The following is an 18,888-nucleotide window of genomic DNA, read 5'->3' on the forward strand; positions in this document are numbered from 1 at the left end:
ACAGGCTATTTATGGATCGTTGACGTTATCACCTCCCGTGACAATTATGCTCACTTGTCTTAGAGCATGGGCATGGTCTTAGAGGTTTCTCATTTGACAATTGTGACACGGCCGGCTGGTCCCCGCCGTCCACGTTGTCAGTTTACAGCTTCGACATCCCTGCTTCGCGCACTACTGAGGTTTGTTGCATTAAAGGTGCGCCCATTAGCTCACCTGTATGCACGATATGGTTTTTAATTATATGCGTCCACCGTGCGCTTAGAGAAGCTCACATGTACACGCTATAACATTTTGGTATACAATAAGATGCGCTTGGGAAAGCTCACCTGTATACACAGCTGTGTTATGCTTTGTGACACATACATTGTTGTTCATCTGTGTACGTTCACGGTGCGTTGGGTGCCCACCGTTACGTTCATCAATCATATCTGTACACATTCACGGCGCGTTCTGTGCACTGATTTATCTATACGCCTTCACGGTGCACTGAAGAGTTCACCCGTGTGCGCACAATTTATTATCAGAACACATGACGGCGCGCTCGAGAATCTTGCCGGCCTGTGCATTATAACACTCTGATTCATCTATATGCATTCACGATGTATTCAAGTGTTCACCTGTGCCCGTGCAATTTATAGTCAATACACATTTACGGCGCGCTTGGAAAGCTCACCGATCTGTGCACTATAATACTACCTATATGCATCCCGATGCGCTCGAGGGTGCACCTGGGTTCACACTATTGTGGTATCTGTATAATCCCACGCTACGAACCGTTCTGCCGCATATTATAGTCAGATCGACCGTTCATGAGCTTCGCAGATCACTCACTACGTATGTCTGTTGCTAACAGTGGTTATTTAGATGGATCGTTGAAACCATCGCACTGGCTCACGCCCCTCTATGAGCTATGTCCTATATAGAGCCCACTCTGTGCGAGTTTGGCTTCTTCATGAACTTGGTCTAAAGGGGTATCTATATCTTTATTTGATATCTGCTACGCGGCCGGCTGGTCTTCGCCGTCTACGTTGTCAGATTGTACAGCTTAGACGTCCCTGCCCTACTAGCGCAGGTTCTCTCGGCTCAATCGTGCACGCTCATGCGTTTTATGTGTACACCACGGTGCGCTCAGCGAGCTCACCAACGTGACTCTGAATTTACTTATCTCGCACAGCCGCGGCGCGCTCGGTACCTCGCCGTCTTGTGCTATGTTATGTGCCCCCGGTGCGTTTAAAACCCCACCGTGTGCGCGTCAACAATTTATATGGTGCTTACACATTTGCTTTTAAAGCTGTGAATATGCCGGGTATAGGGCCACACGCAGTGTCTCTCCGGTAAGGCACTTCAGTACGTTCTGTATGCACGGCGTGATGGGATTACGTTCCCCCATAGCGTCAGCTAACTGACGCAATGCAAAGTGAACCGTATTGAAAGGGAACGCTTAGGTTACTCACGTAACCCCGGTTCCCTGAAATAACGGGAACGAAGCATTGCGTCTCTTGCCGTGCTACAAACGTCTACGCAGCGAGTGTTATTCGGCTGCGCGCTTCAGTCGAATATAATGAGCTCCAGACGATTGAACCGCGCTTATATAAGGTCGCGTTCCTCCCGCGCGCGGGTTCAAACGTCATTGGTCTGTACTTTGTACAGACGTTAACCAATAGGCTTCAGTCACGGAGTAAACAGGAGTTTCCCCCATAGCGTCAGCTAACTGACGCAATGCTTCGTTCCCGTTATTTCAGGGAACCGGGGTTACGTGAGTAACCTAAGCGTTTTCCCTACAGCATTTGATTGGTTAGTTATTTTCTGTAAACATTCATCAATGTTAAAATAAAGTTGTAACGGCCAGCCTTAAAGGTTGAGTTACAATTATTTAAAAACTCAAGACTGTTAAAAGAAGGAAATACAAAAAACAAATCTAAAACAATATAAAAGTCCAAGCGTGTTAAAAGTCCAAATGTGCAAAGTTTCCACTGTGTATATAAAATCCAAGAAAGTGATATCCAAAGTCCATAAAACGTAACTGGACAGGTAAGCCCAAATACACAAACTCCACAACCCAGCAACCGCTTGTTTTAGCTATAGCGTCAGCTAACCATGTGCTCCTGCTCCTTCCTTTTATACAAAGTTCCATGTCATGTGACCCCTAACATGACAGGCAGACGAAGCAAAATAAAAGACATACACACATAAAATAGCAAAAGGATAAAATGGCTAAGAAAACACGTAAAACTAATTTAAACTCAAATATACATAAGTCACAATATAATGAGTGGTAAAACATGTCTCTTTTGTGATCATGTCACAACGTTAATTATCTAATTTAAATATGCTAAATTAAAAAATAATACAATAAGTTTTCTGATTTGAGGGAAAATGCTACTATTTCACAGATATGTACTAAATTAAAAATTTTTTTTACAGTCAAATACATTCAATAAATGCATGCTAACATTTGTAAAATAACATTTTGATTTGGATGAAAAAGTATGAATTCCCAAGAAATGTATCTTAAAACATCTTAAACTTTTGTTACAATCTAAAAATATCTAAATATAATTCAGTACAATCTGTAAATAAAACAAAATCATTAATTATAAATCAAAAGTACACTTCAAGTAAACTGTTAAAGTTTCCTCCAATTTTTATTAAACACAATATTACTGTGAAGTATAATAACTGAAATGCAAAACAAATTTATGTCTACAATATTTTCACTCCAAAATAAATAGTTCTAGTGCACAACACAACCATTGATTCTAAAAATGATTCTAAATTCAGAATCCTAATTTTACAGTGTATAAGTAACATTAAAATATGCCCAAAAAGGTCAGTGAAACCATACCACAACAGACAATGTTAAGAGATTGAAAAGCTGTTTTCATTTAAATTGCTAGTAATCTACTGGATCCTACAGTATGAATAAACATATTTACAAGATTTACTAAAAGTTAGAATTTATGTTTAATTCTATTCAACATGCTTAAACACATTATTGTTTAATTTACATTAAACGTGCCTGTATTGACAATTAAGTACGAAATAATATCAGCTTTGAGTGGACTAGTTATCAGATGTTTAAGTGAATCACCAAAACATGACTCCAAACAATGGACCTTTTCCAATAGATTATGTATCATATATGTGAACAAAGTTATTTATTAAGTTATTTATACACACTTCACTTTGATGAAACTGTGCAATTTTATTTTTTTGTGTGCAGGTTTAGCCACTGGTAAAACTCTAATGGGCTTGACTGCTCTCCATTCAGAGGGCTTATGTGTTTTCATGTCTCACCAGCATATGGCCAAGATGATTTCAGTGTAATACTGTTTAAAGTATCTATTAGCCAACCATGTGTATTTTCTCTAAAATTAAATATTTTAGCAGCAAAAGAAGTCACAGAAGAAGAAGCTAAGCAAGTTAACCCACAAACGAAGAAGAAACAGCAACTTGTTGTGTATAATTTGAGAAGACCAGTAATGATGGAAGTAAATAAACATCGACTTTTGATGCAATTTGAGTTAAATCACTCCTCAACTTGGCTCATTTTTGTTTTCACCGTCACAAACGGAAATACCTATGACACAGTTTTTTTTACCTGACGGGAGGGGTTCTGGTGGACCAATTTGACGCGCTGTAGATAGACGCGCGTCAGTAGATCTGATGCGCTGTTAAAAAATTTGTGAGGTGCGCGTCAGGCTACGCAGAGCTATGCACAGGCTACGGACCTATGCACGACTATAAATTGCCCTTTAAACTGACATACTGGGTGCATCCCAATTCAGGGGCTGTGGCCTTCCAAGGCCGTATCTGAAGGCAAATGACATCACCGGGCTGTGACGAAGGCTGTCACAATTCGAAGGCTCATTCATATAAAAGCCTCTTACTGTGGCCTTTTCCCCACTGATTCCGAGTTAGGGCTGTAACGCTATAGCTTGTCCCATTATAAAGACCTGCCTGATTATGCATCAAAAATCATAATCATTCAAAATAAAACAAAATCATTCAAAATCATTCAAAATATTCTTTATTATCATGAAAATACCTGAAACTATTTAAAGAACAGCAAAATAAATATTCTTGCAGACATTTCCTGGAACTGCGTTTGCAATGCTAGCCTACTTCTTCTGTGGCACAAAGGGAGTTTCTGCACGAGAGCGCCCCCTGGCTTTTGGATGTGGCGGCATTTCACCGTAATTCGTGCAAATTCATTAATTGAGAAAACGCGCATTTGCACGATAAATCGTTACAGCCCTACCGAGGATCCATAGATGTATCCTTCACAGCCTTGGCTATCCCAAAATTCAATATGAAGTCTGGGTATTTTGAAATAAACATTCAAAACTGTAGTTAAATAAAATTGTATATTTTGCTAATTAAAGGTCCTTGTGTCTGTTTTACTTTTATAAATGATGTTTTAGTGATGTAAATTAATATTATTGCTGCAATGTTGTGTGTTGCATTTTGCTTTTGTATATTTCTAAGGTTGGTGAATTTTACATACTGTTGGATAGTTTAATCTGCATCAATGTGTTATATTTTCTAAAGTATACAAAGAACAATTCCCGCACACTATCTGCTTGCTGAAAAAATGTATTTAATGAAAGTTGCTTTGCAACGTTTCGATCAACTGATCTTCATCAGGCAACTGATGAAGATCATATTGCTCTTCATGTTGCCTGATGAAGATCAGTTGATCGAAACGTTGCAACGCAACTTTCATTAAATACATTTTTTCAGCAAGCAGATAGTGTGCGGGAATTGTTCTTTGTATATTTTGAGACTTTTTGTCGTCTTATCCTACGCACCCATCTATTGACTTCAGGTGTGCGACGCTAATTTGTTTGAATATTTTCTAAAGTAAAATAAAAAAATCTTCCACCATATTTATTTTTAAAAGTCTGATAGGTCTCAGCTTTTGTGTCCCAGTGACAAGCGTAGAGGACGGGAAAAGCAAGTGATGCCCCCGTAGGCTAGACCGTCTCATTTCATTTCACTCCGTGGCGTTTAGAGGCTGCTGCCTTCAAATATTGAGCCTTGCCTTCAAAGTCTGCGGCCTTAAAAGGATCCAGACCCTGAATTGGGATGCACCCTTAGTTTGTTCAAACTAAACCAGTGCTCACACAGCAGTCATTGGCCAGTTTACTGAATGACAGTCATATTAACCAATTATACTCAAAGCAACATGACGAGTCAGCCAATACAATTGGGTAACACTTTTTTTCGATAGTCCACTTTAGACATTTTACTAATTATAAGTAACTTTGCAACTATTTATCCTACCAATCTTTACCGTATTAGTAGACTGTCTGCTTAATATCTATTCACACTTTATTGTGATGATATTGTGATAAGTATCTTTGCAGGTGCATGTCAACTTATTCCACTAACCCTAACCTCTTCCCTAACCCTAACAGTCTACTAATACTCTAAGGACAGTTAGACAGTTAGTTGAGATATAGTTGCAAATTAGTGAAAGTTGGTTCACATAGTTGAAAACTTATTTATAGTTGTATAAGTATTAAGTGTAACCTACAATTTATTTCAGTGTGGTAGCATATTTAATGGAATGTTGTGTGTACCATATTGTAGACAAAACAATAATCATAGTGACTTTCTCCTTTAAAGAAATAGAAAATAAATCTAATTTGTCATTACTAGCATAATACTCAAATATAATATAATAAATATACTTTAAAAAGGAATTCCCAACAAAGATTATTGAAGAAATAATTTTCTTCAGTTTATTTTGAGTATCCTGAATAAGATTAGACATCAGCATGTTGCTAACAAAAATTGTTGTTGACTGGACTTAAATACATTTACAGAATGTAAAATGTGCTGTAACACATCATGAAGTTTGATTTCTCAGAGTTTTTAAAAATAAAAGTCAATCGGGTTTAAATGTCAGGAGTTCCTGTCGGGATGAAAGTAACACTTGTTCCTCTTCTCCTACTGCCAATACTGTTGCATTATGTTGAAAATGTATATTTTTTTATTTGATTTAATTTTATTGTGTTCAAACTGTTAAAAATGTTTTTTTTTCAACAATTCAAGTTTGTACTGTCAGGTTGCTTTAGAAACATTTGATGAAACCAAAATTTAACCGAAAATACATATAAACAAGATCATAGTCATGTTTATTTACTAAAAACAAGTGTAACACAAAAATCTATCTTGTTCTGTTCTGCTTTTGAGCCACCTATGTGTTCCTTTCGTCCCTGCTGACAGAGTCTAAGGCCATTTTGTTTCCAAAATTTCACCTGGAATTCATAGTCCACACTTGAGTTACTGATCACAGCAAAAATATATCTGTCTAAAACTTTATCTTTTAAAATTAAGTTTTTCTGAAAAATTGTACTTTCGCCCCTGCTCACCCCTACTGTGAGTCTCTACAGTACAATGTTGGTTACTGTGAGTATCTACAGTACATTGCTGGTTACTGTGAATCTTTGCAGGATATTTTATTTACTGTGATTTTCTACAGCACATACCTTTTTACTGTGATTTTTACAGTTTAAAAACACTACTGTGATTTCACACTGAATGCACTGTAATCCACTGTGAACTTTATTACAGTTATTTGCTGTGCATGAACACAGTTAAATACTGTAGATTTCACAAGCATTTTTTACAGTGTTGTAAACACTTCTCTTTGTTTGGATTGTTAAATAATGTCTCCATCCGGAGCAGAAGATGATGGTAATGCTCCAAAAATCTGGATGCCAACCGCCGTAAAACATGAAGAAGCATGGAAGTAGCCAGAGTTTAAAAATTAGTGAGGTCTGGGGTGGGAATTGTGCTATAATATCAACTATTGTACCACTGGGCTGTTGAATGCTTCCTTCTGAGTGGTTGAGCGAGCCTGGTCGGAGAGCATTGAGACATGTTCCTGGTCGGAGAGCCTTGAGAGCGTGTTTCTGGTCGGAGAGCCTCAAGAGCGTGTTCCTGGTAGGAGAGCCTCAAGTGAATTTTCTTGGTCGGAGAGCCACGAGAGCGTGTCCCTGGTCAGACCTCAAACACGTTTTCTTGATCAGAGAGCCTCAAGAGCGTGTCCTTGGTCATGGAGCTTCAAGTGCTTTTTTTGGTCAGAGAGCCTCAAGAGCGTGGTCCAGGTTGGAGGGCATAAAGAGCGTGTTCCTGATTGGAGGGCCTAAAGAGCGAATTCCTGGTCAGAGAGCCTTGAGAGCGTTTTCCTGTTCGAAGAGGCTCGAGGACGTGTTCCTGGTAGGAGAGCCTCAAGTGCGTTTTCTTGGTCAGAGAGCCTCGAGAGCGTGGTCCTGGTTGGAGGACTAAAGAGCGTTTTCCTGATCGGAGGACCTAAAGAGCGTGTTCCTGGATGGAGGGCCTCAAAAGCGTGGTCCTGGTCGGAGAGCCTTGAGAGCGTTTTCCTGTTTGAAGAGCCTCAAGAGCGTGTCCCTGGTCGGAGAGCTTCAAGTGCGTTTCTTGGTCAAGTGCGTTTCTCGAGGACGTGTTCCTGGTCACAGAGCCTCTAGAGTGTGGTCCTGGTCGGATGGCCTCAAGAGCGTGTTCATGGTCGCGGGACTTTAAAAGCGTGGTCCTGATCAAAGGGCCTCAAGTGTGTTTTCCTGGTCGGAGGGCCTTGAAAGCATGTTCCTGGTCGGAGAGCCTCAAGAGCGGTTTCCTGGCTGGAGAGTCTCGAGACCATGTTCCTGATCGGAGAGCCTCGATAGCGTGCTCCTGGTCGGAGGGCCTCGAAAGCGTGGTCCAGGTCGGCGAGCCTTGAGAGGGTGTTCATGGTTGAAGAGCCTCGAGAGCGTGGTCCTGGTCGGAGGGCCTCGAGAGCATGTTCCTGGTCAGAGGGCCTTGAGAGCGTGGTCCTGGTCGTAGGGCCTCGACAGTGTGGTCCTGGTCGGAGAACCTTGAGAGCATTTTCCTGTTCAAAGAACCTCAAGGGTGTGTTCCTGTTAGGAGAGCCCCAGATTGTGGTCCTGGTCGGAGAGCCTTAAGTGCATTTTTTTTTTGCTGGAGAGCCTCGAGAGTTTGGTTACACCTTGAGAGTGTGTTCCTTGTCAAATTGGCCTTGAGAGCATGTTCCTGGTCCAAGGGCCTCAAGAACGAGCTACCCAAACCACCCCTGACCCTTCAATCTCACCAGGATATTATATACTATCCTTGGTAGACATACATCTATCGCAGGTTACGACGGAATTATATATATAATGACACAGGTCCAATACAATTGTTTTGGTCATCCACCTTAATTAGGATGGACTGTTGATCACAGTGTGTTAGCCAACATAACCTGGAAAACTAGTACCAAATCCTAATGAAAAATCTAACTTTTGGTTTATTCAACATTCACTCATTAAAAACAATGGACCTCTTATTTAGGATCTCCTGAATGATAACAAGTTTGATTTCCTCTGTTTGATGGAAACATGGCAACAACCTCACGATTTCTCGCAGCTCAATCAAACGGTTCCCCCGGGCTTTGTTTAAACCTGTCAACCCGGTGCCTCTGGCCGAGGAGGAGGGCTTGCAATACTTTATAATGACAAGCTGAAAGTCTCTCCCGTAACTGTGGGGACAAGTTAATATCATTCAGTGTTAACTTAATGGTAGAAAACATCAACATGGGTCGTCCATCTCATTTTGGAATGTTAAGAACATTGATTTATCAGCTCTCTCTGATGTACTAGATAATTTTCTTATGATAGATATATTTTCTACTCCTGATGACTTAGTTTCCCACTATAATAAGGGACTGCATAATGTGTTTGATAGGATGCACCTCTAAAAACTCATTCTGCGCCTTGGTTTACACCTGATCTGAGAAAACTTAAAACTAATGAACATCGCTTGCAGCATCTATGCATAAAAAACTGGTCTTAATATTCATAAAGAGATGTACACAAATCACATGCTCTCCCACAAGAATGCTCTTTTGACAGCTAAATCTGATTATTATTCTGCTATAATTAAGTCAGATGAAGGGAAAACTAGATCTTTGTTTAGGGCAGACAATAACATCTTACAGCCTGACACCCTTCCTTTCCACTTAGACTCTAGTGTAACTTAGACCTTTTTTATAACTAAAATTGACAATATCCATTAACAATTGACTCCTTAAAATAGCATGGCATGTGCTCTGCTGTTTCTGCTTTACAATAAATCAACTCTCTCTTCATTTTATAGTTTTTGAACTTCCGACTGTTGATGAAATATAAGACATAATATCAACAGTTGGAAGTTAAATCTAAGTCTTCCACCTGTTAGTTAGATCCACTCCCTACTCACCTGGTTAAAGCCTGCTTATCCACTTTATCTGGTATAGTAACCAATATTATACATTCTTCTCTAACTTCTGGTGTTGTTCCTTCATCTTTTAAAGTTGCTGTTATAACTCCAAGACTTAAGAAACCGGATGCCGATCCTAACAATTTTTCCAACTTTTGTCCAATCTCCAATCTACCTTCTTTTTCAAAAATCTTGGAAAAGATTGTTGCATCTCAGGTACATGCTCACCCCTTAAAAATAGCTTGTTTGAAAAATTCCAGTCTGGTTTTCAGCCATTGCATAGTACAGAGACTGCCATGGTAAAAGTCGTTAATGATCTGCTGATGGCAGCTGATTCTGTACTCTTAATTATAGCTATCTTACTTGAGTTCTGTCAGGTCCATTAAGTCAAGAACATACAGACAATAAAAATGATGAGAAATTTTTATTCAATAGATGCAAGCAGATGAAATTTGGCGGTATGGCTCTGTTCAGGGAGTCCTCTGACCTTTCATGAGCACATGTTAACGAAATCACGTTAGCAGCGTCTTGACTACCTGGCCTGCCAGAACTGACGCTCAATTTAAGTCCAGCATTTGAAACAATTTCCCATCAAGTTCTCTTATGGCGCTTTTCCATTGCATAGTACCCCATGGTTTGGTTTAGTTTGGGTCGGGTCAGCTTACTTTTGAGAGCTTTTCCACTGGGTGCAGTACATAGTACCCGATACTTTTTTCATACCACCTCGGTTGGGGTTCCAAGCGACCCGAGCTAATACCAAACGTGACACAAAAACACTGTAGATCACTGATTGGTCTGAGAGAATCGTCACGTCATCGCTATAATGTAAAATATTAGCTTTAGCTTACTGCTAGCTTGCACTGTCTCGAGCAAACATGTTGTCATCTGCTCTGCTATAAGTTCCCAAACTCCCATTTAGCGATGAAAAACATCCACAGGTTGAGAATCAGGAACACCATAACAGTTTTTTCCAGACTTGCAGTTTGTGGCGGAACATTCGCAATGAGCACGTCAGCATTATATTTTCTTAAATGCAACTTAAATGAGGCTCCGCGGAACGCCGTTGGCTGACGCCGCAGGTGTTTGAACAGAAACTGTCATGTGAGACAGAGGTAGTGATAAACGCAATGTGCAAACATCTGTTTGTGGTGGTCAATTTTAATTTTGTGGCGGACTGAGAAATAAATAACTGTATGGGAATATACAACAACTCTCTCACTTGTATGATGTCACAGCAGGTAGCGCAAATATAATGACACGCCTATAATCCCTCCCACTCCGAAGTGATACTAAACTCGATGGAAAAGCTAACCACGCTTAAGTGAGGTGAGCTAACCCGACCCAAACTAAACTAAACTGTGGGGTACTATGCAATGGAAAAGCGCCATTAGATAGATTACTCTCTATAGGTATCACTGGTGTTTCTCCTACCTGGTTCAGATCTTTCCGGACGCACTCAATTTGTTCAGCTCAAAAATGTCAGGTCATACTCCTCATCTGTGAACACTGGTGTCCCTCAAGGCTATGTTCTGGGCCCTCTTTTATTTATCATTTACTTACTACCCCTTGGTTACATCTTCAGGAAATATGGCATTAGTTTTTATTGCTATACAGGCAACACTCAGCTCTATCATCCAAGCCAAATTCTACTCTTCTATCTGCCTCTCTCTCTCTCTCTCTCTCTCTCTCTCTCTCTCTCTCTCTCTCTCTCTTTCTCTCTCAGATTGTTTAGAAGAGATTGAAGTTGAATACTGATAAAACAGAGATTCTTCTGTTGGCAGTAAATCCAATTTGTCAAAATCCAATAGCTTTTTAATTTCCATTGATAATTCTATAATCTCTTCATCCTTTCCGGTTAAGAGTCTGGGTGTCGTCCTCGATAGTACTTTATCTTTTGAGATACTAATATACAATATTACTCGGTCTGCATATTTCCACCTACAGCTGTCTCTGTCCATTTCTCACATCCAATTCCACAGTCACTCTTGTACACGCTCTAGGCACTTCACGCATTTATTACTGTAATTCTCTTCTATTTGGGTTACCTCACAAACTCCTTTATAAACTTCAGTTGGTCCAGAACTTAGCTGGCCGTATAATTGCTAGAACCGCTTCCATTGAGCATATCTCTCCTGTTCTCTTTCATCTACATTGGCTTCCTGTTAAATATTAGGTAGAGTACAAGATTCTGCTTCTCACTTTCAAAGCTCTTCATAATCTTGCACCCTCATCTCTCTCGGAATGCTTCACATCTACACCCCGTAGCGTACACTTCGATCTTCCTCTTCTGTCTTCCTTGTTGTACCCTCTGTTTATTTAGTCACTATGGGGTCTAGGGTTGTTAGTCATGGTGCTCTTCATCTCTGGAATTCTATTCCACAATTTTTACAATAAAATGTATTTATACCACAGGTCGGTTGAATGCTTTATTCTGATTGGTTGAAAAATTTTTCACGAGTGTTGATTTTTTTTCTGTAAAATGTACACCTGGCCTGTCAAATGTTTTAAAATAACCACCAAAGCAATGTTTGTGGTAAACGTGGTTTAGGTGAATTAATTGACGACAGGCTGTTGAATTATTTGAAAATAATACACACTCGCATTACCACCTTGGATGTGCATTATTTTCAAATTATTTAACGGCCCGTTGTCAATAATTTCTTACATATCTACATGATGTTTGCTGGATGATCATCACATAAATCTTTAGAGATTAAACGTTTAGTTTGAACTCTAAGCAACTACAGACGCTGCTCAGCACACAAACACAATGTAGTAACTGAATCCTCTTTTTACTCTTTACAAACAGGAATAACCCAAATGATAAATTATTATTATAAGTTTACTTTTGTGATAAAAGACAGTGATTGTGTATGTATGTATTTATGTGTGTTTATAGGCGGAGTGGCGTGAGGAGGTGAAGCAGCACTTTGAGAAGATTAAATCTGAGGGAACGTGTCTTCACCGTCTGGATGAAGAGCTGATCAACCGCCGCCGAGAGGAACTCAGGTGAAAACATATTTCAGTCTCCATTAGCTTATCATACAAATATTTAATTTATTATAGTTTTGACCTTTAGGCGTAGTGTTAGCTACACAGAGCCGTAGTTCCCTGACAAGCTGGGCCATATCGCATACATATTGCAGGTGATACGTCTGCGATAATTAATACGAAATTGCCCGGATTGTCAGTGAACTATGGCTCTGTGTAGTAAATGCTGCTACATCTGAAAACAGCTGATGGCGATTTACTACTAATTAAGGAACCGGCATTACTGAGGAGATGCGCGTGGTATCGCATGCGATTTATCGTGCAGCCCTACTTTTTTGTAAAAATGTTTTTGTTAAAGAAGCTTTCTTCTCTGGCCAACTTTAGGGGAACTTTACGTTCCATCTGACATGATTGCTGTTATGGGCATAAATGGGCTTTTAGATCATGCATCTTGAATGAGCGTTTTTAATTTATTTAAATTCATAAGAAAAATCTAATCCAAATATAACAAGATTTATAAAAATCATTTGTCAGTATTCTTCCACTGCCCATGCGGCCCCCCAGATGGCACTCCGGGGACCGCGGCCCACCGGTTGAGAATCACTTGTTTAAGGATGCAACCCACAGATGACGCAAAGGATGCAGTCATTTGAAACGAGACACAGCTGTTGTAATGTTTACTGTGTTTCAGTAAAAACAGATCTCATGTGTGTTTGTTTCTAACAGACATGCACTTGACATCAGAGAACACTATGAGAGGAAACTAGAAAGAGCCAATAACCTTTACATGGAGCTGAACGCTGTCATGCTTCAGCTGGAACTCAAAGAGAAAGAGCTGCTCAGGTAACACAAACTTATTTCTTCCGTATGACGGAATTTTTTATTTTTTTATTTTTCAGAAATCTTGTTTTTTGGTTGTGCATTCCAATTAATATCAATTCAACTGCAGTTGGTTTGTTTTGATTTAAACCAACATTACCTTAAAAAATACAGCTAAGTAGCACCACAAAACATGATAAAACCATGATAACATAATAATAAAAATGTTTTGACAAAAATTTTAAAAACAGAGTTATCTCGTTTTGCAACGACACTCCTGACAAATATTAAAATTACCCCATGATTTACTCACCCTCAAGCAATCCAAGATACATATGACCATAATCTTTTAGAAAAACAGATTTGGAGTTATCCAAGCCTTATAATGGGAGAAAACATGGATCAGGGAACAACTTCTGACTTTGAAGTTCTTACTATGCTAAAACTCTCTGGTGAATCGCATGAGTCCAACACAACATCGTTACTGGATGCTAGTTATTATAGGTTATAAAGTTTGAAATATGCATATTTTTCTTACAAAATCGCATCAATTACCCTCAGATAGGGCCGGAGTGGGACTCATTTTTAGCCCTGGAGTTTCATGCCTTGAACCACTTTAGTTTATGACTGACTATAGACGGTTTCATTGGACGCACGTGATACACGTCTGGATCCAAACCTTACTTCCGGTTTTTTTTTTTTAATGGTCTGACTAGTTACTAAACTGATCTCTTGAACGAATGCCTTGTCGAAAATAACAAATGTTTTGTTTTCCTAGGTAATCTATGTGTTGTTTTTTTGGTTGTTATATAAATAAACGCTTAGGTTACTCACGTAACCCCGGTTCCCTGAAATAACGGGAACGAAGCATTGCGTCAGTTTGCTGACGCTATGGGGGAAACTCCTGTTTACTCCGTGACTGAAGCCTATTGGTTAACGTCTGTACAAAGTACAGACCAATGACGTTTGAACCCGCGCGCGGGAGGAACGCGTCCCTATATAAGCGCGGTTCAATCGTCAGGAGCTCATTATTATTCGACTGAAGCGCGCAGCCGAATAACACTCGCTGCGTAGACGTTTGTAGCACGGCAAGAGACGCAATGCTTCGTTCTCGTTATTTCAGGGAACCGGGGTTACGTGAGTAACCTAAGCGTTCCCTTTCAATACGGTTCACTTCGCATTGCGTCAGTTTGCTGACGCTATAGGGGAACGTAATCCCATCACGCCGTGCATACACAACGTACTGAAGTGCCTTACCGGAGAGACACTGCGTGTGGCCCTATACCCGGCATATTCACAGCTTTAAAAGCAAATGTGTAAGCACCATATAAATTGTTGACGCGCACACGGTGGGGTTTTAAACGCACCGGGGGCACATAACATAGCACAAGACGGCGAGGTACGCGCCGCGGCTGTGCGAGATAAGTAAATTCAGAGTCACGTTGGTGAGCTCGCTGAGCGCACCGTGGTGTACACATAAAACGCATGAGCGTGCATGATTGAGCCGAGAGAACCTGCGCTCGTAGGGCAGGGACGTCTAAGCTGTACAATCTGACAACGTAGACGGCGAAGACCAGCCGGCCGCGTAGCAGATATTAAATATAGATATAGATACCCCTGTAGACCAAGTTCATGAAGAAGCCAAACTCGCACAGAGTGGGCTCTATATAGGACATAGCTCATAGAGGGGCGTGAGCCAGTGCGATGGTTTCAACGATCCATCTAAATAACCACTGTTAGCAACAGACATACGTAGTGAGTGATCTGCGAAGCTCACGAACGGCCGATCTGACTATAATATGCGGCAGAACGGTTCGTAGCGTGGGATTATACAGATACCACAATAGTGTGAACCCCGGTGCACCCTCGAGCGCATCGGGATGCATATAGGTAGTATTATAGTGCACAGATCGGTGAGCTTTCCAAGCGCGCCGTAAATGTGTATTGACTATAAATTGCACGGGCACAGGTGAACACTTGAATACATCGTGAATGCATATAGATGAATCAGAGTGTTATAATGCACAGGCCGGCAAGATTCTCGAGCGCGCCGTCATGTGTTCTGATAATAAATTGTGCGCACACGGGTGAACTCTTCAGTGCACCGTGAATGCGTATAGATAAATCAGTGCACACAACGCGCCGTGAATGTGTACAGATATGCTTGATGAACGTAACGGTGGGCACCCAACGCACCGTGAACGTACACAGATGAACAACAATGTATGTGTCACAAAGCATAACACAGCTGTGTATACAGGTGAGCTTTCCCAAGCGCATCTTATTGTATACCAAAATGTTATAGCGTGTACATGTGAGCTTCTCTAAGCGCACGGTGGACGCATATAATTAAAACCCATATCGTGCATACAGGTGACCTAATGGGCGCACCTTTAATGCAACAAACCTCAGTAGTGCGCGAAGCAGTGATGTCGAAGCTGTAAACTGACAACGTGGACGGCGGGGACCAGCCGGCCGTGTCACAATTGTCAAATGAGAAACCTCTAAGACCATGCCCATGCTCTAAGACAAGTGAGCATAATTGTCACGGGAGGTGATAACGTCAACGATCCATAAATAGCCTGTATTGACAGGTGCTCTAGTGAGTGATCTGTGACGCAGATAAACAGCTGATCGTCTGATGTACGTCAGACGTATGTGTCATACAGGACCTTGGACAGTTCCAGAGCGCTGTGCCTCGGGCACCGTCCGCATCTGAGAAATGACAGGCTTATGAATAAAGTGAATGGCCAGCCGTAAAAGCATGGTTCGCTGTTACCGCCGCCGTCCGCATCTGAGAGATGACAGGCTTGTGAATTAACTGAATGGTCGGTCGTAAAAGCGTGGTTCGCTGTTATCACGGCCACATAGATATAGGTAGGGGAGAGAGCCGCCGTGCCTCTGTAGTGAGGAGAAAAGTGTTCCACCGGCGATTCGCGGGGGGTTTTGACTTTCAAATGTCACTAGACAGAATGGATCAGACTTTGCATAAGGACGCCTCGTGAAAGGGGTCCTAGCAGCTTGTGTCAATGTGTCATAAGGCACGTAATGTAGGTCGTGTCCCACGGATGCCATCTCCGCACGCCCATCGTAATGGGTTAATATTGGTAGTTTAAGCATGAGATGCGTATCACTCTGATTGAACATAGCTTATAAAGCGATGCAATGAGTTTATAAAGGAGATGACTCGTCAGCTTGTTCAGGGGGCGAGATCTCAGTCTGGTTCGGTAAATAATGAAACCACCGTAGATTGCCCGACCGCATTATCACAATAACACGGTCGAGAGTGCTGCAGTGCTAAATCATCCTCTTAATGTACCGTATTCACAGTACAAGGTGATTTATATGAGACAAACGGCGTTCCACGCGCCGAAGGCTGATTGCCGTCGTAAAGCGTGTTCAACCCACAGCAAATGCTGGGCTAGCTCGTAATGACAGCACTTCATGCAGCCGTGTGTAACTTAAGCAAGCTTCCCGGCCGTCAGCTCGGGGCGGGACCTTTGCTTAGTCAAACTGAAGTGGACTTATGAACAGAATGCCACGATATTCAGCTTTCTGAGGCTCGTTAGAGGGGTACGTGTGCCCGTCTTAAACGAGATGCCGCGCGCGTCTGACTGTGCGCGCGCTTTAAGCTTTGAAACTTATTGTGGCGGGTAGCAAGCTCACTTGAGGTTGATATTACCCTTAATATATCCGAGTATTGGAGCGGAGGTGTGAGCGTCTTCGGATCCGCTAATATAAATCAGCTATATGGCCGAAAAACGTCATAAACCGCTTGGCTGTAAGCCTTTGAGTGGCCGTCCGGAGAGGGCGTGATTCAAACGCTTGGAGCCATGCAAAAGTCTGAGGCTGTCCTTCCTCTAGGAAGAGAGAATAACAGCCGTAAGACCGTGCTGGTTTGCGCCATCAGCATCGTAGCGGAGAAACTGAGGTGGGCTGCGAGCGAATTTGGCAGAAAGGTGTTAGAGACACCGTACAGTCGTGGGGTGTCAATACACAGTATATGGCCAAACCGGGGTCTTTTCGGCAAGCGTCGATAGAATTATGGACAGCGGGCCGTGTGTGCGTATTACTGATTGCTTGTCAGTAAGGCGTTAAAGTGTTTAGAGACACCGTACAACCGTGGGTGTCAATACACAGTATAGTAAGCACGGAAATTACTCTTTTTAGAGGAATTAAATACCGTTCGCCACTATAGTGAGGTCGCATAGCCGACAGTATTACACAGTATGTTTGGATAAACAGCACACAGAAAACATTACAGGGCAGTCCAGCCGAGGCGCGACATAACCCCTTTTCTCCCAGACAGTTTCGTTCTCTGTTGATGCAGCTGTGCTGCGGAGACCAGAGCTCAGCCGTTCAGGTGCACAAGCCTCAGTAGTGACGGTGACCGAACGGCTCACGGAGCAGAGCAGTATGTCTAGGTGGTTTAATGTCAGACTGAACCCATCGCAGAGAGGAAGTCTGCCGTGAGGCCCGCGGTTTTGCCGTTTATTAAAAGGGCAGAAAAACCGGGTATATATATAAGAATGTACCAATATTCAGCGCACTGATATAGGACGGGACTGAATAAAGGGAGGTATTCGGGCCTCAGTATATTATAAACAAATTCGTTCTGCCTCTGATTCCGTCTAAACCAGAGAGAAATTACCAGGCAGACGAAGAATGAGCTATCTGAAGTGAGATCGGCTCAGGCCAGTAAAGCTCTATAATAAGTGTTTTAGCGCTCCAATAGAGGCGTGTCCGCCTTATCGAGCAGACGAATGAGATCGTGCCGCTCCAGGAGGGGAGGGGCATGAAGCTCTCTTATAATGAGTGTTCTTGGTGCTCCAATAGCGGCGAATCGGCCCTATCGAGCAGACGAATGAGATCGCGCCGCTCCAGAGGGGAGGGGCATGAAGCTCTGTAATCGTTGAACACTGGACAGCTGCATTTAGAGGCAGCGAGCCGTAATACCGCGTGCTAGCTAAGCCGTTAAGAGACCTCACCACTGTGGGGAAAGGAGCGAGGGACTCCGCGAGCGTGGAGCACGAGTGGCTGTGCTATGACAGAGACAGGGGCAGACCGCCCGTGTTTGCTTGTCGTATGCATCTATCCAGGTCTACGGTTCCCCGCTTGTTCATCTCAACAAGAGAGGAACGGCAGAGGGGAGCAGCAACACAGACAGAACAGCCATGCGTCGTGACGGTATCACCCGATGCACTCGGGGGATTAATATATGTGCCAGAGATCTCGCCACTGAATTTGAGAGGAGCGAAGGGACTCTGTAAGCATGAACGGTTGCGGTGTGACAGAACACAGGGGGGGTTAGTCCGTGTGTGCTTGTCTATGCATCCATCTAGTCTCATGGCTCGCCGTGTGTTCATCCCGGCGAGAGAGGAACAGCAGGGGGAGCACGAAACATGGATAAGACAACCAAAGCATAAGCGCGGTCCCGGCGTGGGAGGTGCCAGACCGGTAACGCGCTCGGAGGAAATTCATAGCAGAGAGGCTCACCGAGCCGCTGTGCTGGACGCTATTACAACAGCGCCTGCTCTTTTAGCTTATAGCTTTATATTAAAAATATTGATCTTACCGGGCGGCCGCAGGGGAGACCTCGTCAGGCGTGTCCGCTGCACAGGGCTCGTACCACGGCAAGCGAAGGCTATCTTCGGTTCTCGGCCGGAAAGCGGCAGGGGAAGACGCTAGACCTGGACTCTGCTATCTTCGGTTCTCAGCCGGAAAACGGCAGGGGAAGACGCTAGGCCTGGACTCCGCTGCAGGGCTTTTGTCAACGGCGAGGTAAGGCTTCTTCTTTTTCTTCGGAGCAGCGAG

General features: G+C 42.5%; 1 protein-coding gene across 2 annotated transcripts in view; it reads left to right on the top strand.

Annotated features, from left to right (window-relative positions):
• Positions 1–18,888, top strand: part of map3k12 (mitogen-activated protein kinase kinase kinase 12) — a 52,175-nt gene that overhangs the window by 22,531 nt on the left and 10,756 nt on the right. For both annotated transcript variants that reach the window (XM_065293116.1, XM_065293117.2), the window contains exons 8-9: positions 12,164–12,273; positions 12,982–13,098. In XM_065293116.1, the coding sequence (XP_065149188.1) occupies positions 12,164–12,273; positions 12,982–13,098 (227 nt within the window). The remainder of the gene's footprint in view (positions 1–12,163; positions 12,274–12,981; positions 13,099–18,888) is intronic.

Source organism: Paramisgurnus dabryanus, chromosome 15, assembly GCF_030506205.2.
Source record: "Paramisgurnus dabryanus chromosome 15, PD_genome_1.1, whole genome shotgun sequence".
Lineage (NCBI taxonomy): Eukaryota > Metazoa > Chordata > Actinopteri > Cypriniformes > Cobitidae > Paramisgurnus > Paramisgurnus dabryanus.